This window comes from Mustela putorius, unplaced genomic scaffold (genome assembly GCF_011764305.1).
Source record: "Mustela putorius furo isolate JIRA1106 unplaced genomic scaffold, ASM1176430v1.1 tig00001451_pilon_pilon_pilon, whole genome shotgun sequence".
NCBI classification, from domain to species: domain Eukaryota; kingdom Metazoa; phylum Chordata; class Mammalia; order Carnivora; family Mustelidae; genus Mustela; species Mustela putorius.
The window spans coordinates 266,460-293,047 of NW_025421748.1; the positions used below are offsets into that span (position 1 = coordinate 266,460).

Genomic DNA, 26,588 nt, shown 5'->3' on the forward strand with positions numbered 1-26,588 from the left:
AAATTAGAAAAAAAGAAACAAGGTTTTCTTTTTAAATTAGAAAAAAAAAAAGCTTTGTGGATTCTAAAGTCTCTATCTCTGGTGATAAGGAGGTCTTCTTAGTACAGGGAGGGTGTCTTCCATATGGAAGATTTATTTTATGTTCTGGAGTGGGGGTTCTGCATGTCCTGACAGTGGCCTTTTCCCAAGTGGCTTAAATTCCAAATAATCGGTATCCACTGTGACACATTTTGGACAGCCTATTTTTGGCTCCTATAGGAGTCAGAAGTTATACGCGGTTTTTGGATTGAGCACGGTTGGGTGTCCTAACCCCCAAGTTGTTTAAGTCAACTCCACACTTTGACACTTTGATGATATCAGTTAATATTATATCTTAACATTGACCCTTTGGAGTCCTATAATGGTGAAATATGCAAGCAGCAGCCATTTAAAAATTTCATTGTTTACAACTTGAGAAACCAGAAATACAGGACTGTTTTAGATACAGAAGAGGTGATTGGTATATAATGTCCTCAGGGTTTTAAAAATACATTTGTCTGAGAAAGCAAAGTTTCTTGGGATGATTTCTTGAGTTACTGTTTTGGGGCAGACGATCCAGAGTACTGGTTTTCAAGATGCATTCCTGAAAAGCTGTTAGTTACATAACAGAGTTCTGTAACCAGCAACAATACCCTTCTGAGTAGGGAGGCGAAATAAGACATTTCCAGCTGGAGGTCTGACGTCTGCTAGATCTCTGAATATGTAATACCACCTCCTTACTGTTACACTGCAGTTTCTTCTCTTTTAGGTATGCTTTTCTATTCTGTGAACTGAATAATTTTTGTTCCGAGAAATCTGATATTGACTCTGTAACTCCTTTTTCTTGATCTCGTACAACCTTTTTTTTTTTTTTTTTTTTAAATCGAGGTCTAGTTGGCTCACAATGTTTCATCAGTTTCAGGTGTACAACCTAGTGATTTAAGAAATCTGTGCATTATGCTCTGTCACCACACATTTAGCTCCCGTCTGTCACTGTGCAGCACCATTGTACTAGCTTTGGCTGTATTCCCTATGCTGCACGTTGTGTCCTTTTTTATGACTTAGTTACTTCATAACTGGAAGCCGCTATCTCCCGCTCCCTTTCCCCTTGGCCTCCTTCCCACCCTTTCCCCTCTGGCAACCCTCAGTTCTCAGTACTTACAGGTCCGTTTCTGCTTTTTTTTTCATTTGGCTTTTAGGTTTTAGATAAAGGTGAAGTCATGTGGTATTTGTCTTTCTCTGACTTACTTCACTTAGCATTAGACCCTCTAGGTCCATCTGTGTCATCAGAAATTGTAAGTGTCTCTCTCTCTCTCTTTTGTGATTGGGTGATATTCCATTCCATTGTGTGTGTGTGTGTGTGTGTGTGTGTGTGTGTGTGTGCATCTCACATCTTCATTCATCTGTTGGTAGACACTTGAATTGCTTCTATATCTTGACTATTGTCAGTAATTCTGCAGTAAACATATAAGGGTGCATATATCTTTTCAGGTTAGTGTTCTCATTTTCTTTGGGTAAATACCCATTAGTGCAATTATATGGTATTTCTATTTTTAATTTTTTGAGGAACCTCTACACTGTTTCCCACAGTGGCTGCCTCATTTTACATTCCAACCAACAGTGCACAAATGGTCCTTTCTCTTCACCTCCTCACCAACACTTGTTATTTTTGGTCTTTCTGATTCTAGCCCCTCTAACAGGCGAAAGGTGGTATCTCATTAGGGTTTTGATTTACATTTCCTGGAGGGTTAGTGCTTTTGAACATCTTCTCCTGTGTCTGTTGGCCATCTGTATGGAAACATGCCTATTCAGGCCCTCTGCCCATTTTTAATTAGATTATTTGGGGTTGGTGTTGAGTTGCATAAATTCTTCATGTATTTTGGTTATTATCCTCTTATTGAATCATTTGCAAATATCTTCTCCCACTCAGCAGGTTCCTTTTCATTTTGTTGATCGTTTCCTTTGCTGTGCAAAAGCTTTTTATTTTAGTGTCGTCTCAATAGTTCATTTTTGCTTTTGTTTCTCTTGCCTGATGAGACTTATCTAGAAAAACTTTGCTAAGGATGATATCAAAGATACTACTACCTACACTTTCTTCTAGGAGTTTTGTGGTTTCATGACTCACATTTAGGTCTTGCATCTGGTTGGGGTGTTGGTGTGCAGCGTCAGAATGTGGTCCAGTTTCATCTTTCACGTGTGGCCATCCAGTTTTCCCAGCACCATTTGTTGAAGAGACGGTCTTTCCCCCATTGTATGTTCTTGCCTCATTTGTCATAGATTAACGGACCACATAATCGTGGGTCTATTTCTGGGCTCTCATTCCATTCAGTTGATCTATGTGTCTGTTTTTCTGCTGATACCACACTGTTCTAATGACTACAGCTTTGTAGTGTAGCTTGAAATCTGGGCTCGTGGTACCTCTAGCTTTGTTCCTCTTTCTCAAAATTACTTTGGCTCTTGTAATACATGTTAAGTGCAATCACCAGAAACACATGAGCAGTGCTGCAGTAACCATCAGAGCCCTTCAACCACTCTAGAATGATTCCTGTTCTTTCTAGGATGGAGGTCCAATGAATTTCCCATTGCTCGTACTATCTGATTTCTTAGCACTATCTGCTTTTGTGGTCAGATGAGCCCTGTGGAAAGACTTCCTTTCTCACTGTCTTCTACCTATGTTGCCCTTTTGGTTGACCCAGAACTCCTGATGTTTTTCTTGATTGAGTGCTTTTGTGTCTGGAAATGAGTATTGATTTTTAGCATTAGACCTTTGTTTGAGTCCCAGCTCTGGCCCTGACTGGGTGTTTGATCTACGTAATCCCTGGATAATTAACCTTAGTCCCTCTGAACCCATTGTCCATTGGTGGAAATGGGAGGGGGAACGTCCAAGACAGGTATGGGGTGAGAGTCAACTGAAATTAGGTTCTAAATGTGCCAGACATACAGTTAGCTTATCTCCCCTCCCCTCCCTACCTGCTTCATTCAGTATTTGGTTCTAACTGGTCTGAGAGGTAAATAAGATTTGTAAAGGTTAATTGAAATAATAGCAGTTTAGAGAACACTGAACCAGTCATAAGTATAAGCAATCAAATGTGAACAATGGACCCTACTGTGTGCGCTAATGGTAGTTGGGTACCCTAAAAAAAAAAAAAATGGCACAGCCTGCCTTCTTTCCTTTTTTGTTTCCTTTCTTCCTTTTCTTTTTAAACATTCTATATGTTTAGTACTTAAAGGTGATGAAATTTTTGTCAGTATATGCTGAGTTTACACGTTAACATATTGGTTGCTACTAAGTGTAATATTTGATATGACTTTAAATATTAACTAGAGAATGTAAATACTGTTTTATTTTCCAAATATCTTTGGTTTCTGTGCTGAGTGAAAGTACAGGGTTGATTTAAAAAAAATTTTTATTTATTTGACAGAGAGAGATCACAAGTAGGCAGAGAGGCAGGCAGAGGGGGAGGAGGAAGTAGGTTCCCTGCTGAGCAGAAAGCCCAATGTGGGACTTGATCCCAGGACCCTGAGATCACGACCCGAGCCGAAGGCAGAGGCTTTAAGCCACTGAATTTTTTCAGATCTACAATTGGCAACAGTAATTTCATGTTGATTAGTGTAATTTATGATTTTTTCCAGTGGTGCCCTTCCTTTGAGATGTTTGAATTTTAATACTCATGAATAATGGGTAACAGATGATATTACAAATTTTAAAAAGAAAACTGCTTAGTTTTTTATTGGTGAAAACTTGAAGCTCTCTAAAAAGCAAGATTTTGTACGCTTATACCAATTTATTAACATGATCTTAACAAAAAAAATTGCTTGTTATTGCAGAAATAACCATATACCTCCAGTAGCTTTTCTTTTCATAATGTATAATTTCAGTCACATTTCTATTTTTCCGTCCTTCACAAATTCTTTTTTCCTTCACACTGATTTTCCTACAAGGGTCTTTAAAAATAAAAAAAAAACCTTACAATTTACTGGGATCAGCTGTGGCTGAGGCCGTGGTGTCACAAATCAGGAGAGGCTGCTCCTCGTATCAGTGCAGGAGATAAGCATGTTGGGGGCAGCTCTGAAGTCACAGAGGGCCCTGCCAGCCACCGTCACTGCTGTGAAGACTTCGGCAACAGAAATCCCAAGTGCTTTATGCACACTAAGGCATTTAATCCCCACATCTGGCCTAGGAGGAAAGTTTGTTACTTTTCTCATTTTATAGGTACAGAAGTCAGAGCTTAGAGAGGTTGGTATCTTGTCCGAGGTCACAAAGCCCAGGTCTTTCAGACTCTAGAGCCCATGCCCTTACCCATTCTGACGTAGTCCCTGGCCGATCCTCAAGAAAACCCCATGTAGTTTCTGGGTCTTCCCTGCAAGCAGCACAGTTTAGGGCCATGCCAGCTGCCACCAGTGCATGGTAGCGACCCCGGCAGCAGCAGGAGCAGACTCCGTTGGGCGTAGGCATTGTACTCCACAGCCTGGTAGTGCCAAGTGCAAGCAGGGTATATGGTTGGTGCTGTTGGTCATCAGGAGGGCAGTGGCTCTTTCTGACCAGTACTGCTGAAGTGCATGAGGCCAAGGCACAGTTCTGCTTAGTGGCATAAGCTTAATAAACTACTCTTGAACGAAGGGACAGTTTTACTTAAGCGCATGTGCCTGGAAAACATTGTTAGTTTCACATGATCCTCGTGTGGCTCGGCCTTCCCTTAAGCAGTGACCGAGAGAGGTATGGTGTGATTTGATTTTCCGAGGGCCTGGTTGCCCTTCAAATAGCATTTCACGTGGAATTTCAACACTCTGGGTGAAATTTCCTTAAAATCAGCATTTTTTTCTTACAAATTGTGTGAAATTTTATGAATTTTATATTCTGTTCAGTAATATATATGCATTTGTTATAATGCAAAAAAAGTTCACTTGACTTACCATTGAGTCAGACCGAAGCTCTAGGAAGACTCTGTCCGTACCTAAAGATGATTGAGGAGCACTCTCTCTACCCATCTCTGCCTCAAAATGAATGCACAGAGAATTTACATGCTTCACAAACATTAATTCAAAAAGGATTGCAGACCTAAATGTGGAATGCAAAACCGTAAAGGGCCACCAGAAGCACAGAGAAGCACAGTGGTGAGTGCCGTCACCCGGGGCGGGCTCGTGGACGAGAATTGTTGCGCGTCATCCAAGTGATACATCAGGGAGTCGAAGTGGTAAAGAGGGAAGTGAGGGAAAGAGAGGCTGCTGGGTTGCGAATGAGGGGAAGCACCATTGGGCTGGAAAGAGGGAGACGCTGGACAAACCAACCAGGACGGGGGGTGTGGCAGGGGACTCGGGGTGGAACATGTTCAGGTGACACAAGGGCCCGCATGTGGCACACTCATCTGTATTCTGTCCTTTCTTCCAGCGTTATCCGAGCTCCATCAATGCCGTGTTCATAACCAATATACAGGTGGTTTTTAAATTCACCCATTTTACAAAAGAACATTATTATTTCTGTTAATTGTTGCCTATTTTTTAAATTTATTTTTTATCTTTTTATTATTTTTTTAAAAATATTTATTCATTTGACAGAGAGAGACACAGCAAGAGAGGGAACACAAGCAGGGGAGTGGGAGAGGGAGAAGCCTACTCTCCGCTGAGCAGGGAGCCCGATGCGGGGCTCGATCCCAGGATCCTGGGATCATGAACTCAGCTTCAGGCTCAGCTTCAGGCTCAGCTGAAGGACTAAGCCACCCAGGCGCCCCTCACCCTTTTTTTTTTTTTTTAAACAAAAGAAGGAAAAAGATTTTCAAAATGAATAGAAGAAACTTGCCTACATAATTAGCATGTGCATGGTTTAATCTGACTATTTTTAAAAAATGACTGCAGTGGGGAGTGACTCATACCGGATTGCATTTGAATAGATGCAGTTTTCATATGTTACATTTTAAAATGACATTTTCCTTTTTTAGGTGTAGCAAAATAAGTGGAAAAACAACCTGAGGTTTTTCTACATTTGAAAAAGCATACCATCAAAGGGAAATCAAAAATAAAAATTGTTAAGCACTGTACAGCACGTTCTGATGGATAGTCAGATAAACAGTGTAGAATGGATTTTAAGTAAAAAATTAAAGGACTTATCTTAACTGAGTCAGCTGTAACGTAGAACAACAATAAATTCAGAGCCACGAGTTCTAAGTTCCTGGAAGTTGCTCCATCGGCTGTGAGACTGTAAGGGTCGTGCAGACAAGGCTGATGTTTGTTTCTAATCGCCAGTGTCGTATCTTGACGTGTCTGAGGACCTGGCATAGGATGTAGGAAATGGCAGGTGCTCAGTGCCGAGGAGATGAACTGATGGGCGGGAGTCAGATGATGTGCGAAGTCGGTTGGCCTTGCCTTAGGCTTTTCAATGGGCGAAGAGTGAGGCCTATACCAAAATTTGGGATATTTCCTTCACATTCACGTTATACCCTGTGCTTGCTTGTTTTGCTTTTAGTTTGTTTCTTTGTCTTCCTATTCTGATTTTCTAGTTTGGTTAATAGAAAAGAACTCCAGAGGTTCTAGGTGATGTGTGATACGAAGGGCCTACTGACAATAATGGCTTTGTTGGGTGTTCAGTTAAACTTTTCCACAGTTAAAGAGGAAAAAAAAAAAACCAGCTTCAGTTTTTCAGTAAAATTTAAAATTAAACTATAAAGAAAACTACAAATTAGAAAGCAACTTAACCCCTCTTGCCATTGAACAATAAAAAATACAAGCATCAAACAGGGTAAAACAATTCAGAAACGTGTACATTGAGAAGTGGCCTCCCCACCCCCAACCTGCCTCCCCACCTCCACCCCCACCTCCCCACCTGTGTCCCCGCCCCCGACCCTCCACACACTCCCCAGGGCAGCCACTTCTGACATATTCTTGAGTGTCCTTCTGGAAAATTGTTCCCTACCCGTAGTAGGATTTTAAATTGAGAATTAAAGATTTGGGTCATCAGCACCCAAGTTCCTCGGCAATGACAATGCTCATTATGTTGTGCAGTGCTGATCTTCTCGGAACAGACTCACTCTTTGTTCGGGTAGATACTCCGAGTACAGTTTCCCACTGGCGTCACGTGCAGCTGCTGTTCACAGTCATCCACGCGCCGTTTCTTACTGTTTGCGGTCTCGCAGCCCACTGTGCTTCCTGCCGCTTAACCTCTGTGTGGCAGTTCACTCCTTCTACCCCTCGGCCCCATGCAGCATATGAAAGCTTCTATTCCTTTTTTTTTTTTTTTTAAATTTTATTTATTTATTTGACAGACAGAGATCACAAGTAGGCAGAGAGGCAGACAGAGAGAGAGGGGGAAGCAGGCTTCCCGCTGAGCAGCGACCCCAATGTGGGGCTCGATCCCAGGACCCTGAGACCATGACCTGAGCCGAAGGTGGAGGCTTAACCCACTGAGCCATGCAGGCGCCCTGATTCCCTTTAATTGGCTTTCTTCTTTGCTTTTTGGCTATAGTGTGTGTTGGGGAGGCTGTAGTGTGTGTAGGGGGGGACCCTCTGAAGGTCCCTGGCTCTGTCTGAAACTGACAAAGACTACTAGGAGCAAAGCATATCGATTTGTTTAGTTTCATGTGACATGGGGGCTCTCATAAAGAAATGAGGACCTTAAGAAACAGACCTGGTATTTCTAGCGAGGTGTAATGGAGCAGGGGCAGTACGGAGGAGGGTGGCGGGTTAAGGAGTAGGAGGCAAATGAGGGAAACTGGAGGAAACTCAGCGAGGCCTGTTTGTTGGGATCCCCCCCCCCTCCCCGTTTTCCTTTGTCCTGAGAGATAAGGATGCTCCTTTCTTCTGGGAAGGTACCTCTCCTACAAGAGTTTTATAACCTATTTCAGAGAAGAGGCTTGGGAGAGGGTCAAAGTGACCTTCCTGCTTCTGCTGTTTCCGCAGACTCCTTCAGCTTAAAATATTCTGTATACGTAGGTGCCAGACTTCAGGAGTAGTGTGCCCTGAACCACATCGTGTCAATAGCTGCTTACAATATTAAAAAAAAAAGTAGGTGCGCATTAGTGCTTAGTTACGAAATTGGAATAAATCATGCTTGAGTGTGAGGGACCCTCTACCTCACTGTGTATAAATTATATTTAAACTGTTCCGAGGAAGGAAAATGATTTGGCTACTTTAAGAAAAAGTCTCTTTGTGCTTCAGTGTGGTCTTTGTTCCACATAAGCCTGTATCTGATGGAAGCTGAGACCTTCACTGTTCCTGTGACCATGGCCATGACATTCTCTTCAGATCTGCAGCCAGAACACGGATGTGTCCCTTCGTCTTGCTTCAGTGTTAGGTTCTCCCTCTCCAGCCAGTCCTGAAAGCGTGGTATTATGGAGATAGCAGAGTCATAGCCCGGGTAGTTTCCTGACTTTGTGGCAGTCACAGATGCTCACTAGGCCACAGTTTCCTACTCCGTAAAATGAAGGCTCAAACACAGTGATTTCCAGGTTTGACATCATTATCATTTCAATGAATCACATTAATCTGATGAATCCCATTCTTTGCTAGTCTTTGCCCAATTTAGCTGAAAAATAATTTTTTTTTTAAATTTCAAAGGTGAAAGGAGGGTTGTGGTGCAGCCATGTGTGTAGCAGGCAGCAAGGCCATGGCTAGACTGGACGGGACGTTCCCAGGGAGCACGGTTGGTGCCAAGTCCCGAAGTGCCATCGCTACCCGCTAGGCATTATTTGACTTTAGGAGGGAACCAGGGTTTCTACTGCAAAGATAAATCAGAAAGTTAAGTTTAAATCACATTTAAATACAGTTTGTACTTGGCATAGTGGGCCTTTTTTCGGAGAGGAGACTTATTTTTACGTAGTTTTAAACAATCTCGTTGAGAGAAATCAGTTATAAATGAAGGAATGCGTAAACTTTTCAAGAGAATATGAAGGATTTTTCTTCTTTGTATGCAGATGTTGTTGTGAATGAAGCTCTAGGTTAGAATCCGAAAGATCCAGTCAAGGAGCTTAGACGTTGTTGGAATCTTGTGGACGAGTTTCTGTGCGTGTGCCGCTTACTTACCAGAGACAGTGAAGTGGCGTGGTCTGGCCAGTTCTCCTTTCAGCATCTCGTTAGGTGGTCGTTCTGAGGAAGTTTGTAAAGATAACACAACTCTATTCCTTTCCCGTCGGAGTGTAACCTTTCGTATCTGTTGACATTTTCCCCCTTTACCTTAGACAAGAACTGCTTTTCCTGTTTTTCTTTACAGTTCATGACTACCGTAGAATAACTAATGCTGACAGTGAAAATTGATTTTAAAGCAGCAACTTACGGGCAGCACAGAATGTGATTTCTGTGATTTCCCACATGACATCTGCTTTGTAACATTTTGTGATATTTTACACACTAATGGTATCTTAGAAGGACACATTTCACTGTTGATTTTTTTAGAATTTTGGAATTGGGATGTAATTGAAAAGTAGTATTTGTTAAATATGTTTGATGTCACTGGGAGTAAAATTCTTTCATTGCATTTCCTAATAATCCATTTCTCTTCTCCTAGATGGTTGTTACAGGCCGCAGAACTTGACCCTGTTTAGAATTACTTAGTTTTACATAGGAGAGTGGTTAAATAACTCCATTCATCATTGGATTTGACCCGTTGAATGGATACTTTCTGTAATAGTGACTTCTGCATCATTTGGACTTCAGTCCTTTGCAGTCTGAAGGACTGAGATTTGAGTTCTGACTTACTTCTTTGGTGTGTAACTTCGGACCAGTGTTCAAATTTTTTGAGCTTTACTGTCTTTGTCCATGAAATAGGGATACTATCTACATTGTTGTGAGGATAAAATGAGATCATGTCAAGAGCCTGCTACTTGGTACTCTAAGAAATTAATGACAACCATTAATCACGACAATAACAATAATTTCTAGAGTTTGAATGTCATTGATTTATTAAATATTCTGATACCGCTTTCCCATTGTCTGAGGAGTAGGACAGGCAGTTCATTCTAGCAGAATAGATGGTGAGAAGCCGAGCAGAATATCCCTGATTTGTTTATGTACTATTTTAGGAGAGATTCTTGTTCACTAATATTCATTGGAATTTGAGAACAGATTGAGCAACTGATGTAGGAGATATTTTCTTTGCTTCACGTAATTTCAAGAACACTCTCTACCTTTTACATCCTTTATATTCTCTTTGACATGCGTCCAAATTCAACATATTTTATATCCCACAAGATATTGTTGTTTATTATTCATTAATAAGACATTGTTATTTTGCATGCCAATTATTTACTTAGATTTACCCAATAACCGTTATTTTTCAGCCTTGTCTTTAACTCCTTGAGTTATCTGGTATCATTTTCCTTTTTTCTATGGAACTGCCTTTAGAATTTCTTTGAATGCAGGTACCCTCGTAATTCTCTTTTTGCTTATCTAGAAATGTCTTTATTCCACCTTTATCTTTTGGAGGAAAATCTTCGCTAGTTAGAGAATGGTAAGTTAGAGTTACTTTTCGTTCCTGAATTTCCAGTTAAAAAAATAGATGCCCACACTCTGTGAAATTCTTCATCTTGATTTCTTTATGCCGTCCGTATTATTTTGAAGCCTTCGTCAGGACGTAAGGAGGCTACTCGTGATCTCTCTCTGCTGTCTGTCTGTCTTGCATCTGGTCGTCTGTTCCTGCGGTTGAGGACGCAGTGGAGAGGCAGGGAGCCAGGATGGGGCGATGGCCCCGCGGTACGGTCAAGGACTGACCCAAAACTTGAGAACTTCGTGAGGGTCAGCTGACCCTCGGGTTTGGCCGCGCCGCTGCCCTGTGGTGCTCCAGGAATGACCGCGGAAGGTCGCAGCGTTTACCAGAGCGTCGTGCTCCGTGGGTCGTTTCTCTCCCCCGGCTCCGTGAGGCCGCTGAGGGCCGTGGGACGAGCGCAGATGCCAACCCGCCCCTCCCCAGGATCTTTGTCCCTCAGACCTGGGCTGTTCGGCGGCCGCCAGTCCAGGCTTGGTCTTCTCGTCCGGGCGACGTCGCGGCAGGCTCCGCTCGCTTCTCTGCGTCTGCGCGGCCTCCGGCGGCTGCGGCCGCTCCTCCGTCTCCCGAGCGCGTTGGCGAGACGCCGCGCATGCGCTCGGCCCGCGTGGCGCGCAGGGCCTGGGGCTGCCCGGGAGGCTCCTGCCTTCCCGCCTGGCGCGGCCTCGGACAGACGATTCCTCGAGTCTCCGTGTTCTGGTTGTTCGCGCCCCGTTCGCCAGCAGCTGCCTCGTCAGTCAGAAACGAAGCTGCTCCGTTAGCTCCCCGCAGAGCGGACGGTGCGGCTGCTGCGCGGCGCGGAGAAGCGGAAGCGGAAGCGTCCGCCTTCGCTCATTGGAAGGAAGGACCTCGGGCCGAGGTACTTTTAACGACACGTGCGGTCGTCAGTCCTGCCGGACGGGCCCGGAAAGGCCGGTCTCGGACCGACCGGTTTCCTTTGATCTTGCGCGGGAGGCATCGACCTCCGGCTGGGGGGCTGCCGCGGCCGGGCCTCCCGGGCTCCAAGTCCGCGCTGACCGTCGCCCCTGAGACCCGCTTCCCAAGGCTGCTCCTCGCCAGCCCCGACGGGAGCGGGGGGCTCGAGCAGGCCGGTCCCCTCGAGGGCTCGTGGGCCGCAGCCCTGCCCGCTGGTCCTGCCGCTGGCCCTGCCGCCGGTCCTGCCGGTCCCCCGCAGGTCACACAGCAGCCCCGGCGAAGCCTTTCTCCCTCTCCTTCCCTTTGGTTCGTCCCGCCGCGCGTGTCCGTCCGCGCTTCCGCTCATGGGGCCCCCGGACGGGAGTAGGACTCGGGAGGTTTAGTCGTGCGGTGTCTGCTGCCCGGAGGGCCTCGGCCCACGCTCGCACTGGCGTCTCGGCTTTGTTCTCCGGGCGACTTCGCTGTCCGTGTGCGTGTAAATCTGCGTTCAGAAGCGGATTATTACAGGACACAGGCCAGGGGTTCACGTTCTGAAAACTGTTGATTTGCTCAGGGGAGTGGTGGCTGTGAAGTATCAGGCAGTTCATAGTCATCATTGAGAAAACTAAGGATATTTACGGAAAGTACAAGGAAATATTTCTGGGGGTCTGCTGACAAGTAATATATTGTTGAAAGCAGCATAGTAAATAAGTAGTAACAGATTTATCTTAGTTACGAATATTTGGTAGGCCTTGCTTTCAACTTACTTGATTTATACAAGAGCGCTTATATTTTATGTTAATGTAAAATTCTTTCTTTGCAGAATCATGATGAAAGATTCGTTTTCATTGCAGAGTGGTACGATCCAAATGCTTCACTTTTTCGACGTTATGAGCTTTTATTTTACCCAGGGGACGGGTCTGTTGAAATGGTAAATAAACCTTTTTTTCCCTTTAAAGTTAGCAAAGGGAGTGAAGTGGGACTAGGAAGAAGAGTAGGACTGACTTCTGTGTACTTGCCCTTGAGAATATGTATATATGTTTCTTCTTCTTTTTAACGAGAATTCTTTTTTTGCTATTGTAATTCCAATACAAGAAGGTAACTTCGTGCCTTTATCTTTAATGTCAAGTAGTAATTAATACTTTTGATTGGAAAACTGAAGTGGGATTATTCATGTTTTAGATTAAGCAATAGACAATAAGTGAATGTCATAGATAAAGATTATCATGGTCCTAAATATGTTGCCATTATTGAAAGCTGTTACCTCTACAGCAAGTCAAATTGAAGATCAGGTGAAGAGAGTCCCACTTGTCTCTTTTTGCCTCTTAATTGGCAGCCATTTTACAGGTAGATCTCTTTGGTATTGGCATTCTGTGTAGGGAAGAAAGCAGAAATTTGGAATTTTGGGGGATTTAATAAACCCTAATTTGCTGAAACATTTGGCAATATATTCATGGTTTTCTAAAGTATTAAATTTGTAGTAAGTTTTTGTGTTATTACTAGATTGGACTAGGAAATGCAGAAGTTATAAAGGAAATTATGATTTGTAACAAAAATGAAACCATGTAAGCTATGTTTAATAAAGTAGAACTAAGAAACATTTCTAATTTATAGTAAGAGTAACACTGTCTGTTGATACTTCTGTGTCTTACTGTGTTGTTTTTGTTCCAGCATGATGTGAAGAATCACCGCACCTTTTTAAAGCGGACCAAATACGACGAGCTTCATTTGGAGGATTTATTTATAGGCAACAAAGTGAATGTCTTTTCTCGACAGCTGGTGCTGATTGACTATGGGGATCAATACACAGCTCGCCAACTGGGCAGCAGGAAAGAAAAGTGAGAAAATCCTTTCTTCATTCTTTTTTTTTTTTTTTTTTTTAAGATTTTATTTATTTATTTGACCAAGAGTCGGAGCACAAGCAGCAGGCAGAGGGAGAGGGAGAAGCAGGCTCCGTGCAGATCAGGGAGCTCATGCGGGACTCAATCCCAGGACCCAGGGATCCTGACCTGAGCCAAAGTCAGACGCTTAAGGACTGAGCCACTCAGGCGCCCCTGTTTTCTTCATTCTTAAAACATTGTATGTCTTAATGCAGAAGACTAATTTCTTGTTTTTATCTTGTGTTTTTATAGTATCAGTACTTTTCCAATTCAGTGTGAGGACGTTGTTAGGATTTTGAGGAGTAGATTCAGCGATTGGCTCTTCACTCAGATGACAAAGCGAGAGTCTTAGGTGATGATTATTTTCTGGAGCAAAAAATATGGACTTTTTATATGTTCTCATTTTTCTTTGTAAGATGCATTGAACTGGGAACTGAGAATGTTGGAACATAGATAGTATTGGTGTATAGGATAAACCTGGCTTATGGGGAAAAAATAGTGAGTGGCAGAGCAGGGAAAGCCCTGTGAAGGTATTTGAGATGGATCCTGAAAGATGAATTGGATTTTTTAAAAACTATTTTTATTAACATATAATGTATTATTAGCCCCAGGGGTACAGGTCTGTGAATCATCAGGTTAACACACTTCACAGCACTCACCATAGCACATACCCTCCCCAGCAGTGTACATCACTCAGCCACCCCATCCCTCCCCCGACCTACCAACAACCCTCAGTTTGTTTCATGAGATTAAGAGTTTCGTATGTCTGTCTCCCTCCTGATCCCATCTTGTTTCATTTTTACCTTCCCTACCCCCCCCATGGCCCCCCTATTCTGCCTCTTAAATTCCTTGTATCAGGGAGATCATATGATAATTGTCTTTCTCTGATTGACTTATTTCACTCAGCATAACACTCTCTAGTTCCATTCATGTTGTTGCAAATGGCAAGATTTCGTTTCTTCTAATGGCTGCATAGTATCCCATTGTGTATATCTACCACATCTTCTTTCTCCATTCATCTGCTGATGGACATCTAGGCTCTTTCCCTGGTTTGACTGTTGTGGACATTGCTGCTCTAAACAATGAATTGTTTTTTTAATCGGTTAGATCAAGAGTAGGATGCTAGTCACAGGAATACGTATAAGCCGGGGTTCGAAGGCAGAAAGTTGTATGTCATGTACTGGGAAGAGCCCATTGTTCTGTGACTGGCTTGGTTGTTAAATTTTTTAAAAAAACTTTGATTAGTATAATAGCCTGAACTAGGATGGTAGCAGTAGGTATGAAGAGGAAGAAATGTGCAAGATTGACAGAAGCAGAGGAACAGCAGGCATGGTCAGCACTCAGTGATGACTATTACTACATCAGGCATGGTGTTCAAGAGATCTGTATGGGTTATTTGAGTGCCATGACAACCTAATAAAAAGGTACTATTCTGATTAGCTCCGCTTTGCAGATGAGAGAGTTGAGGCTTGGAGGAGATGTTAACTAGCTTGCTTAAGGGCAAGAGGAAGGGCAAGAAAAAGCCCACAGCCCAGTGTGAGGTAAAAATGGGAGGATTCAGTCATAGGAGAAAGGAAGGGACCTGGAAAATGGTTGCCCTATTCCTGCCTCAATCCATTTGCATGTCTTCGGGCACCCAGCACATCTCCTTACATGTTACAAGTGCTGTATCTGTGTTGGTCTAGTGAATCAGTGGATAACGATTTATTTATTTATTTATTAAATATTTTTTACTTATTTGTCAGAGAGAGTGAGCACAGGCAGACAGAATGGCAGGCAGAGGCAGAGGGAGAAGCAGGCTCCCCGCTGAGCAAGGAACCTGATGTGGGACTCGATCCCAGGACCCCGGGATCATGACCTGAGCCAAAGGCAGCTGCTTAACCAACTGAGCCATCCAGGCGTCCCAGTGGATAACAATTTAAAACTCATTGTCTACTCTTGCCTTTTTTTTTTTTTTTTTAAAGATTTTATTTATTTGACAGAGAGAAATCACAAGTGGGCAGAGAGAGAGAGAGGAGGAAGCAGGCTCCCAGAGAGAGCCCGATGCGGGACTCGATCCCAGGACCCCGAGACCACGACCTGAGCCGAAGGCAGCGGCCTAACCCACTGAGCCACCCAGGCGCCCCTACTCTTGCCTTTTTAAAAAATTTCCTCCCTGTTTACAGATGATGGCCTTTGATCTAGTTGACCAAGGTGTTTTTGTGTAGATTGTAACGAATGTTGTCCATCCTTGAGCTTTATACACAGACAGAACATGTGCCTGATAAATATTGCCCAAATGAAGAGAAAATGATTGCTACAAAAACAATAAAAAAGTTATATAGTTATGATACACAGAAACAAACTTGTCTTGTTCACAACTGTGTCCCTAAAGACCGTAATCGTGATGCCTCAAACAATCAGTTATTCACAGGGAATGCCCTGCAAAAAAGTGCTAAACGAATGAGTGAATTGGCTTACATCACTGAAAATAGTTCTGCCTGGAGGAAGAGATGGAGGCTGGCTGGCCTCCCCAGCTTCCCACTCCGCTCCCACGGCGCGTGGCCCGTCCCGTGATGCAGAGACACCATAGCCCAGTGCCTCCCCATGGCCGTGTCTCTTGTCTTTTCCCCGTATCGTCAGGGCTGTGTTTGTCATCCTGACTCCACCTGAGTTCTGGTTTAGAAGAGACACAGAGAATGTGGGAGACACAGCAGAAGATCAGGCTATACTGACAACAGTTACTTTTTACTAATGTTTTTCCTCTGAATATCAATTTTCAGTATTACTAAGGTGGCATTTTAATTTTCAATCTCTGTGTTTATTAGTTTGCAATCTTCTGAGGCTAGAATGACTGTATTTGAATGAAAATTTACTTCCATTGTCATCTTTTTCGGCTTCAGTTTCTGTGGCTTATATATTGTCTTGTCTTGGGAGATTCCCTGCATTGTGGAGTGATTGTTATGTAAGTAAAAGTAGGGACCACTGGTGGAAGGTAAGGCTCTCTGTTTATAAAGCTCCAATTACCATTTAATTTGATTGGAAAAAACAAACAAACAAACCACCTGTCCAACTGTCTTTTGAGGTCTACCACCAAAATAAGGAGCTGACTGTGTACTATCTGAGTAATTCCAGTAGTAATACTCTTCCTGTGACTTCTTTACAAGCCCCCCATAGCCCTTTCTACAAGTCCTTTAGAATTCTTAAGGTGGCTTTGTACTTGTTGTGGATATTAGTACACAGGTGGTGGTGGATTGGGACGTGGTGAATGCCTCATTAAAAAAAATACTCCCAGAATAACTTGGAAATAGGGAAAAAATTTGAATGTTAGATAAGTAGAACTCTTCCATTGTTATGAGATCTAATGGTGAAAGTCTACAGGATTATGGAAACACCATAATTCCTTTATGTGCAAGTAATAAGTATAGCTTTAATTTTTTTGATCACATGCTGTATGCGGAGGGCTGTGATAGGCACTTTTCATATGAGTCTCAGTTCAAGACTACGTTAAATTTTCATTTAAACTAACAAAAGTAAATGAATTCGAGAGGTAGGGCTAATAGTATGACCCAATCAAAATAAAATAATAATGCCTGTAGGAATTACAATTTGTGCGTGTGTATATACTTTATTTTTTTACTTGTTTTGGGAGGGTGGTGGAGCAGAGGCCCAGGGAGAGAGAGAATTTCTCTCAAGCAGACTAGACTCCACACTGAGTGTAGAGCCTGACCTCATCACCCTGAGATGATGACCTGAACTGAGTCAAGAGTCGGATCCTTAACTGACGGAGCCCTGCAGGCACCCCAAGATATTAATTCTGTCTGTCTAAAGTGAATGTCTCTGATTCTGTTTTATAGAACAGTTAAGTAACTTGGCCACAACCACAGAGCTAGAAAGTCAAGGGAACCAGTAAGCCTTGTTGCATTTGGCTCACACTCATTCTCTATTAAGCCTTTAACACGCTGGTAGATATTGTTGAACGGGACTGATTTCAAAAGAGGGGGAACTAAAGAATGTGAAGACAGATTTTAAATATTTGGGCTTTATAAATATAATGAATAAATATGATATATAATAAACTAATGAACACATATTCAGTATTCTATTTTTACTAACTTAAACTGTTCCACCATTTTTTTTCACCATTTTCTCTTTTGATTCTTCATTTTCTCTTTTGATTCTTTGATTCTTTACTAGCCCTGCATGTGGGCTAGTAAATCCAGCAACCATTTGGCTGATTTAAATAAACTTCAGAATTCAAGTTTTAAAAATCTAGTCTCATTTCAATGACCAAAAAAGTAGGCATATGGGGAAATAAATACATGTATGTCTCTCATAATCCTATAGAAATAACCTGTATATAATAATTATAACTTAGTCTTGTTCTCAGTGCGTACAGTATCAAGGGTAATTTATGAAACCAAGACATTCCTGTTCTGGTCCTCATACTCCGCTCCTTTCTTTATATCGAGAGAAATAGTAGGAGAGAAAAGTAAAACCGATCTCTTTGGGCCCATCAGCTCATTTTGAGGCAGTTATGCAGATCACTCAGTATAATTCGGTTCAGCTCTCAGACCAGCCTTGGTTGTCCAGTTCCCCTAGACTATCAATGTATAACATTTGACTCACATTTCTACTTTTTTTAAATCTCTTTTTTGAGTTATTGACATTAAAAAGTTGCAGCTATTCAGGGCGCCTGGGTGGCTCGGTTGGTTGAGCATCTGCCTTCGGCTCAGGTCATGATCCCGGAGTCCTGGGACCGAGCCCCACATCGGGCTCCCTGCTCTGTGGGGAGTCTGCTTCTCCTTCAGACCCGCTCGGCTTTCATGCTCTCTCTCTCAAATAAATAAATAAAATCTTAAAAAAAACCACACCGTATTAAAAAAAAAAAAAGTTGCAGCTGTTCAATGCATATGGCTCAATGACTTTGCAGATAAGTCTACACTGTAGAACTCTTACCACAAGGAAGGATATAAGTCAGTCTGTCACCTCCGAAAATTTTCTCCTGTTCTCTTTATTAATTTTTTATATCGGGTTTTTTTTTTGTGTGTGTGTGGTAACACCCCTTAACATACAATTTACTCTTTTAGCTAATTTTAAATCTTTTCTCTCTTGTTAAAGCTCCTCAGATCAGGGACGCCTGGCTGGCTCAGTCAGTTAAGTGTCTGCCATGGACTTGGGTCATGAACCTGGGGTCCTTGGATCAAGTCCTGCATCAGGCTCCCTGCTAAGTGGGGGGGTCTGCTTCTCCTTCTGCCTACTGTTGCACATTTTTTCAGTTGTTTTTGTGAAGCCAATGACTCATTATTATTCTTCTATATAATCAGTTAACAATTAGACTTCACCACTTTTGGCCTTTTAGTAGTATTATTTTTTATTTTAGATGTTCTGTTTGGATTTATTTTACTTTTTTAAAAAGATTTTATTTATTTGATAGAGAGAGATCCCAAGTAGGCAGAGAGGCAGGCAGAGAGAGGGGGAAGCAGGCTCCCCGCTGAGCAGAGCGCCTGATGCGGGGCTTGATCCCAGGACCCTGAGACCATGACCTGAGCAGAAGGCAGAGGCTTTAACCCACTGAGCCACCCAGGTGCCCCAGAATTGTTTTATTTTTTGCTTAAATTAAAGTTTCCCTTAGGGTTGTTCACTGGTAGAGAGCTCTCTCGGCTGAAAATGTCCTTATTCCACTTACATTCTTGAAACTACCCCCGTATGTATGGCATATTTTTTTGTTTCTCTGTGCTTTATTCTGAATTTGTTCAGAATTCTTCTATCAGTTGCATCTAGTCTTCTGTCAGACCATTTGGTGCTTATTTTCATTTTTGTATTTTTATCCCTCGCTATTCCAACAGATTCTTTTTCGAATCTGAGTACCCGTTGTTGATAGCTTAGACTTCCCGGTTGCCTGATACTTGCAGCTTCCTTCTCAGTCCTGCCTTCAGCCATGGTCCGCGTGGCCGTTGTACGGTCCACGTTGGAGTGCCAGTAGCTGAGCTGCGTGCGGGGCTTTCTGTTTTGTGCTGTGTCTTCTGGTTCTCCCTCATGTTGGTCTTTCTCACGTGTGTGTGCGGATTGTCATGTGTCTGTGTGTACGTGGACATGTATATGGGTGTGATACGTGTGTGTTTGCGTTTGCATATGTGTATGAATAACTTCGTGAAAGATGAAGTGACCTTCTGGGATGGAATTGTGTTTGCGTCTGAGTGTTGCCTGGCGACAGCGATCTGGTTGACAGTTACCTGAGTGAAAACTGGGAAGTTCCCAGGCTACCTTAGTGATGTGACCTTGGGCTGTCAGGCCAGGGAAGGCCTGCTGCTTTCTGATTCACCCTTAGGAGGTAGCCTTTGATCCTAAGTAAATAATAGGGAGAATCCTGTTGGGTTTTCTTCCCCTTTCCCAGTGATGTGGTACAGATTAAAGTTCGGATTAGCCAGACAGAGGCAGTGCTGGCAAGGTTGACGCAACTTCCCCTCTCTTTTGTCTGGGTCTTGATTTTTTGTTCACTTTCATACTCATAATTGTTTAGTGTCTCGTCAATTTATTTTTGCTGTAAAAATATCTTACCTACTGTTTTTCGTCTTCAGTGGAAGGAGTGCTCTGAACCACTGTGCCATTGTTGCCAGTCGGAAGCTCTGGCGCAATGAGGTTTCCTCCAAGCCACAGGTGCCCATCTGAGGCTATTCTCCAGATTTCCAGGGGGCAAACACATGCTTTATGCTTGTAAAGAAAACCTAAAAGAAACTACAAATTTGGTATTGGGTTGATGTTTTAAAATGAGTTTTTATATGCTTAAGGCCAATATGTATAAACTTTTGAAATCTTTACATCAATTAATATAGATTGAAGTTTACAAATCTATTTGTTCAGGCGGGTAATGTTCAGAGTCTCCAGTGCTGTGCCATCTAGGCTGTTTGTGATGCAGCGTCTTTAACCTGGACACATCTGCTGCAGTTTTTGCCCGGAGCCTGTTGGTGGAGGGAGAACGTATTTTCGCCTGTGAAAACTCTTGTTTTGCAGAATTCTCTGTTCTGAGTTGGCAAAGGGTGGCAAAACTATTTTCTCACTCTCCTTTGCTAAGAAGCTGTAATGTAAAAGAATGGTTTTATGTATATATATTTATATATATATATTTTCTTTTGAGAGCAAAATATATATATATATTTTCTTTTGAGAGTATCTCCTCCACTGGGCGCTCCGTGGCAGGTGAGACGATTGCTATGTGGCAGGTCCTCACAGCGGGGGCTCCCAGTGACTCCCACCTCCTGGGATCCACGCCCTGTCCAGTCCCTTCTCACTTCGACTCTGGACTTGACAGTGTGCCTTGTATTGGCCAGAGGGATGTCAGCAGATGTGTCTCAAGGGGATGCTTGATAAGTGTTCGCACGTCGGACTCAATGTGGCTGCCCCTGAGGAAGCCTGGTGTGACCTCCTAAGGGTGAGAGCCCACAAGGAGAAAAGAAGGCAACTGTCCCAGCTGCCACGCCAGCCACACGCAGCTGTGTGAGTCATCCCCGGTGAAACTGCTGCCCGGCCACCTCAGAACCTTAAGAAATTGCTGTTTTAGGCCACTCCATTTTGGGGTGGTTTTTTTCCTGGACAGAGAACAGATTCTCAACTCAAGTTTGGCAGCTTGTCAATCAAAACTCAATGCTTCCGGGAGGAGTATGTTGGGAAAGGAAAGGTTGCTTTGTGTAGGGCGCTGGCAACCTGGGAAGATAGTGGACGAATGTCTCAGAGCCCATCTTCCCTGTCCAGCGAAGGCGTGGAAATGGTGGGGGTGACGTGTGGGAGAAGCAGGTGCCCAAGCAGTTAGTTGTGTGTCGACGTGAGACATGACCCTGAACAGACTTGCTGGCATCAGTGGCAGCTGTTTTCAAATGTGGTCAGTCCTTATCTGCTGGGAAAGTCTGGTCCTTCACTTCTCAAGGCCATTGGTCTGCAAATCTCTGGGAAGGTAGGTTAGTCCTGCTGCAGCCCGAGGGACTTGGGTCCCCACACGGGAGCAGGAGGCATGGAGCACGTGAACCCTTCCACAGGCCGCAGTGTTGTAGCTTGTTATGCTGCAGCAGAGGACACTGGTCCTTTTGTTTCTTTATGTGCTGTCTTCTCTTTTAAATGACACACGTGATTTTGCAAGCCCGTCTTCCTTTCTGTACAGAAGATACTTTAATTATTGTTTACTGAACAAGTTAGCAGTGAGGCGATGATAGGCAGATTTATTTAATGACTCCCAGTTATCAGCCCTTTGCCTCCTGGAAGGCATGTAAAGAGAAAATGAAATTGCACTTTAAGCTTTGTCGGTTTTGTATTTTCCATGTTGGTTCTTGTTCATAGAAATTGGTGACTGCTGATGTGTTGTATATTTTCTTTAAGAGCTGTAGTTCGCAAAGGTTCTTCCAGAGTTTAGCATAAGCAATACGTGGGTCAGTTTGGTTTATGGGTATAACGTGTCATAATGTGAGTTAAAAAGTGACGAGTTTTCATTGTATATGCGGGTGATATGAGTATACTGTGTTATAATGTGAGCTAAAAAGTGAAGACTTTTCTCTCTTTGATGAAGCCATATAATATGAATATTAACAGTGTGTCATTTGCTTCAAAATAAAGGAAAAGATTGCTGGCACGGCTTGTAATAAGTTGAGATGAACTTATATTATTATATGTTCTAAAAACCAGCCATGAGTTAACGTGAATGATCATAGCTTTGCCGTACCCTTAGGCTTGCCTCGTGAGTGAAGAAGCCAGCTGTGAGAAGGCCAGTGCACTTCTTAGCCGGAGCCCTTGACCTCATGCCTGTGTGTCAGAACGACAGAAAACGAAGGAGGGAAAGTGGTGGCAGTTCTTTATCATAATTTTGCATGTCCTATACACTGAGTTACCCGAACTCATCTGATTTTTATCTGATATTTGCAAATACTACACTTGAGGGTTTTGTAATTACGATACTCGGAGCGATGTTATTTGTGGTATGGGAAGAGTACAGACCTAGGAGTCTGTGAGCTGGGTGTTCTGTCCTGAAGGTGCCTCTGACTGGCTGTGTGACCCTGGTGTCACTCTTTGGGCCTGGTTACCTCATCAGTAAAGTGAGGCCATTCACGTGATCTCCATCTCCAAAAACCTTTTGGGGCTTCAGAGTGGGAAGAGCGCTTGGCTCTGATGAGTCCTCTTAGAGGAAAGTAGGATTTGAAAAGTTAGCATGCTGCTTGCTCTCCAACTAAGTTGCTGGGTAAGAAGACATTTGGGTCTTTGTGCGACCCTTGTGTGATGCTTGGGTGTTAAAGGAAGAATTTCTTTCCAGATCAGTGATGAACTGACTGCTTCGTTTGTATTTGTTAAAGTCTAAGAGACCAAAAATCAAGTTCATAATATAGTAAATGCAGTTTTTAAAAAAGATTTGTCCTTTTTTATAAACTGTGTTCTAAGAAATAGAAATTTTAAATGTTTTATAATGTGGAGGCCAAGAGCAGCATGGCCCAAAATGTGCCACTTTGACACACCGATCATTTAAAATAAAAGTCACTTTAAAAACAGTGCAAGGACACTCAGACTCTCTTCTGTCCCCCTGATGCAGGAAATAAACCTCCCATAGGGAAGGTGTTCTCCCTGTTCTAAGTAGTAAAAAAGACATCCTTATTTCCAGAGATAGAAACTTTAAAGCCAACCAAACTTTAGAAGCAAACCTCGTTACTTTCTTTCTAATCTACTACCTCCGTTAAATTCTGTTTAGAATTATTTACTAATTAAAGCTTCCTATCATTTCTTTTTTTAAAATATTTTATTTTTCACTGATCTCTGTACCCAATATGGGACTCAAACTCACAATTCTGAGATTGTGAGGTCTCATGCTCTATTGACTGAACCAGTCAGGCTCCCCACATCTGTTTCCTTTATCCTGTCAATCCCTCACAAATTTATTGTCTCTTTGTCTAGGAAGTATACAAACTGTCAGTTTTGGAGGCTCCTGGGTGGCTCAGTTGTTAGGTGTCTGCCTTCGGCTCAGGTCATGATCTCAGGGTCCTGGGATCGAGCCTTGCATCGGGCTCTCTGCTCAGCAGGGAGCCTGTTCCCCCCTGTCCTCCCCCGCCCCGCCTGCTGCTCTGCCTACCTGTGATCTCTCTCTCTGTGTCAAATAAATAAATACAATCTTTAAACAAACAAACAAAAAACCAAAGAAAACCTTGCCAGTTTTGGTCATTTATTTGGGTCTCAGTTTCATTATTGGGCCTCCATGCCACATAATAAAACTTTGGCTTTTTTCTCCTATTAATCTGTCTCATGTAAATTTGATTCTTCGTCTACTTGGAACTGCTTGAAGGATACAGAAAGAATTTTTTCCTTCCCTACATTAATTAGGACATATTAAATATGACAGTTTTAACTTTTTTCCCCTTAAGCTTTCATTATTATTTTTAGATTGGTACCTAATTTTTATTTCCCTGGGAAAAATAGTAAGCTTACTTTAAGTTTTTCAGAGACCTTTTATATACTTTTTAAAATAATTTATTTTGATGTTTGATGATCTAGAATGATTGTTAAGGAAACTACCACTGCTTGGGAATTATAAGTCAAAACTGAACTATTTTTATTTTCAAACTTATTCTTTGTTCTTTATTTCCATACAGAACATTGGCTCTGATTAAACCTGATGCAGTATCGAAAGCTGGAGAAATAATTGAAATGATAAACAAAGCTGGGTTTACTATAACCAAACTCAAAATGATGATGCTTTCAAGGTAATTTTTTGATCATTTTCAGTTATGTAAAGTCTAGTCCTTGGTTTTTTTCTTTTTTTTTTTTTTTTAAATCATCTTTTATCTTTCGTCACGTTGTTTAAAATAAAAAACCTGTCACTGGCGAAGAACATAATAGTAAACTTACTAGAACGAGAGAGTAGTAAGACACCGGGTAATTAGATCCATCGATGATGGCTGACTCCAAGCAGGTAACCAATAAACCATTATGTACTGTCTTCTGTAACCCCACTGGCTTCTATAGCACCGATGCCTGGTAATTGTAATGTTTTCTTACTGTCGAACACACTGTATAAAAGTGGTAGGAAAGGGAACGGAGGTTGGAGTATTTCTCTTTGACGAGGGAGTGTTACGGTTGAGATGTCGAAGAGCGATGCATCTGGAAAAGGCCGCGTGGAGCTCCTCGCCGTGTATGTCACGGGAGACGAGGCCGTTGACTGCTCTGAAAAGCGATCCGTCCCCTGGGAGTGGGTCCTTCTGGGTTATTCAGGGACTTACTATAGGAGCGTTGTTGGTGGAGCATCGGGAGAGCTGCTGCCGCGCTGTGCTTATGTTGCTCCACAGGGGGTTTCTGTTGATTTGGGGCCGGGGAGCTTCCCGGGTGTATGAGGCTCTGTGGGGCCGTTGCAGGTATGGCTCTGAGGACAGGGCTGGTGCTGGTGGGTATCCAGCACGGCTTTCCTGAGCCCGATCCCTCGAAACCTTAACAGAATACCTCCCATTTTACCCCACGCACACATATATTTGAGTTTTTGCCTGTGTCAAGTCTTCAGTTTGCATTATTTTCCAGAAAGGCGGGGGCTCGCGTTTCCGAGCTGGAGCGCATGTGATCGCACCTTCTGGGCGTGGGGCTCGGGCTGCCTTACTCCGTACTTCGTTTTCTTCATCTGCGAGATGGAGAGTGTCACGGCCCGTGTCGTGAAGCTGCCGTGGGGTTCAGTGAGTCTAATGTATGCAAAGTAGTTGAAAAACCGCAGCATCTAGTAAGTGTACGTTTATGTTAGCTGTTGTTAGTAGCGGTAATACTGGTGATATTATTTAGTGAAACCGAGGTCATGACCCTTTGTAAACAGTTAAATTGGTCTTATTTCTGAGTATATCAAGAAAGCTTGCTCTCATAGCAGCATGGGACTGGATTCTAGAGAAATGACTTCGAATGGTTCTTGTGAGATTGGAAATGGTTTGTCTCTACACTGCTGGTGCTTGATGGATTTGGCGTCAAACTCCCCAAGACAAAGATGCCCAAGAAAACTTCACTGGCTCCTTGATGCTTTTACAGCACCTCAGATGCCTCTGTTAGTTTTACGGTCAGGTGTTGGGTTCTGCCCGCCGTGAAAGCTAGTCAGTCAGCCTTCTCCTCTTGCGTGGACGCCAGGCAGAAGATGCGGAGCACTTGAGCCCGAGACAGGGACTTTATCTGGGGGCAGCAAGCGCCAGGTAAAGCACATCATGCTTAGTCGGCTCTCCCTGCCTGCGCGTCCTGTGGGAGTGACGTGCTGTGGGTCCGGGTGCGTGTTGTGTGCAGAGCTGGTCGCATCCCAGCGAGGGGCTTGAGCTCGGGCTCTCTGCTGCTTCATCAGCGAGCCGTACACGGGGCTGCTCTCTGTGCTGAAGAGACACGACCTCATCCCTCAGCAGCTGCTCATTGTAAACGTAACTCCCGGGAAAAGGTAGGAGAAAGGACAGTCGGGGCCTTAGATTCTTGGCAGAGCCAGTGAGACCTGCCAGGAGTACCAGAGGCCCGGGAGGGGTGTCTCCCAGCGTTTCAGTCTTTGCGGAACTTGTTTGCCCCAATGTCAGTTCCTCCGTCCCGACGGCGTCCGAAGGGCAGCGGCGAAGTCCCCACTGACTCCGTAGTCCCGGAGCTGGGCTTAGCGCCTGACTCCGAGGGGCTCTAAGGAAACATTTCATGAGAGCATTAATGGGTAAATCTTTGTGAGAGGATGGTTTCTTTATAAAAACACAGCACGGCGTAACAATGACAAAAACCTCCTTTAAGTGGTGATGCACTTGTTACTATTTCCGTCTCAGCTTTTTAAGGGAAGAATTCGGTAAGGGTGACGGGAGGAATTCATGATTCATTCTTGGTTTCCATTTTGGATGTTGCATAGAGAGAACTATTGGGTCAGTGACATGTAAGAAGGAAGCAAACACTTTTAATAATTGAGATCTTTCTTTTCATCAGTATTAAAGATTATGATTTTTTTTTTCTTTTTTAGTAGCCCAGTTGTGTTGAAAAGTTTAGAACTGGTTGTTTCAGTCGTCTTACCCCTAACTCTTAGAAAGCTCCCACAGGAATTTTTCAGACATTTGGTTTTACCTCATTTTAGACTATAATATAATATATCCTTTTTTTTTTTTCGGTGAATTCTTCTCTTGGCCCAGAAAGGACAAAAACAGTCAGAGATTTGCAACCAGAGATTTGGGTTGAAATCCCCCTGTCCAAGTTATGTGATCATGCTGAACTTTATTATTTTCATAGGTACAATGTAGGCAATCATAACCTATTTTAACATATTATTGTGAGAATAATTTAGTGCTGGCAAAATAGGTCCTAGAAAGATGAGTTTTCGTCCACTCTCATTTCTAGGGACAAATTTT

The 26,588-nt window shown here is 43.0% G+C and overlaps 1 protein-coding gene across 2 annotated transcripts in view; it reads left to right on the forward strand.

Moving 5' to 3' along the window:
* Nucleotides 1-10,737: 10,737 nt before the first annotated feature.
* NME7 (NME/NM23 family member 7) overlaps nucleotides 10,738-26,588 on the forward strand; it is a 245,071-nt gene continuing 229,220 nt past the window's right edge. Inside the window, exons 1-4 of one of the 2 annotated variants that reach the window (XM_045087758.1) lie at nucleotides 10,738-11,345; nucleotides 12,204-12,311; nucleotides 13,052-13,218; nucleotides 23,859-23,969. In XM_045087758.1, coding sequence (XP_044943693.1) covers nucleotides 11,079-11,345; nucleotides 12,204-12,311; nucleotides 13,052-13,218; nucleotides 23,859-23,969 — 653 coding nt within the window. In that variant the 5' untranslated portion in view covers nucleotides 10,738-11,078. The remainder of the gene's footprint in view (nucleotides 11,346-12,203; nucleotides 12,312-13,051; nucleotides 13,219-23,858; nucleotides 23,970-26,588) is intronic. The other variant, XM_045087757.1, reaches the window with a different exon arrangement.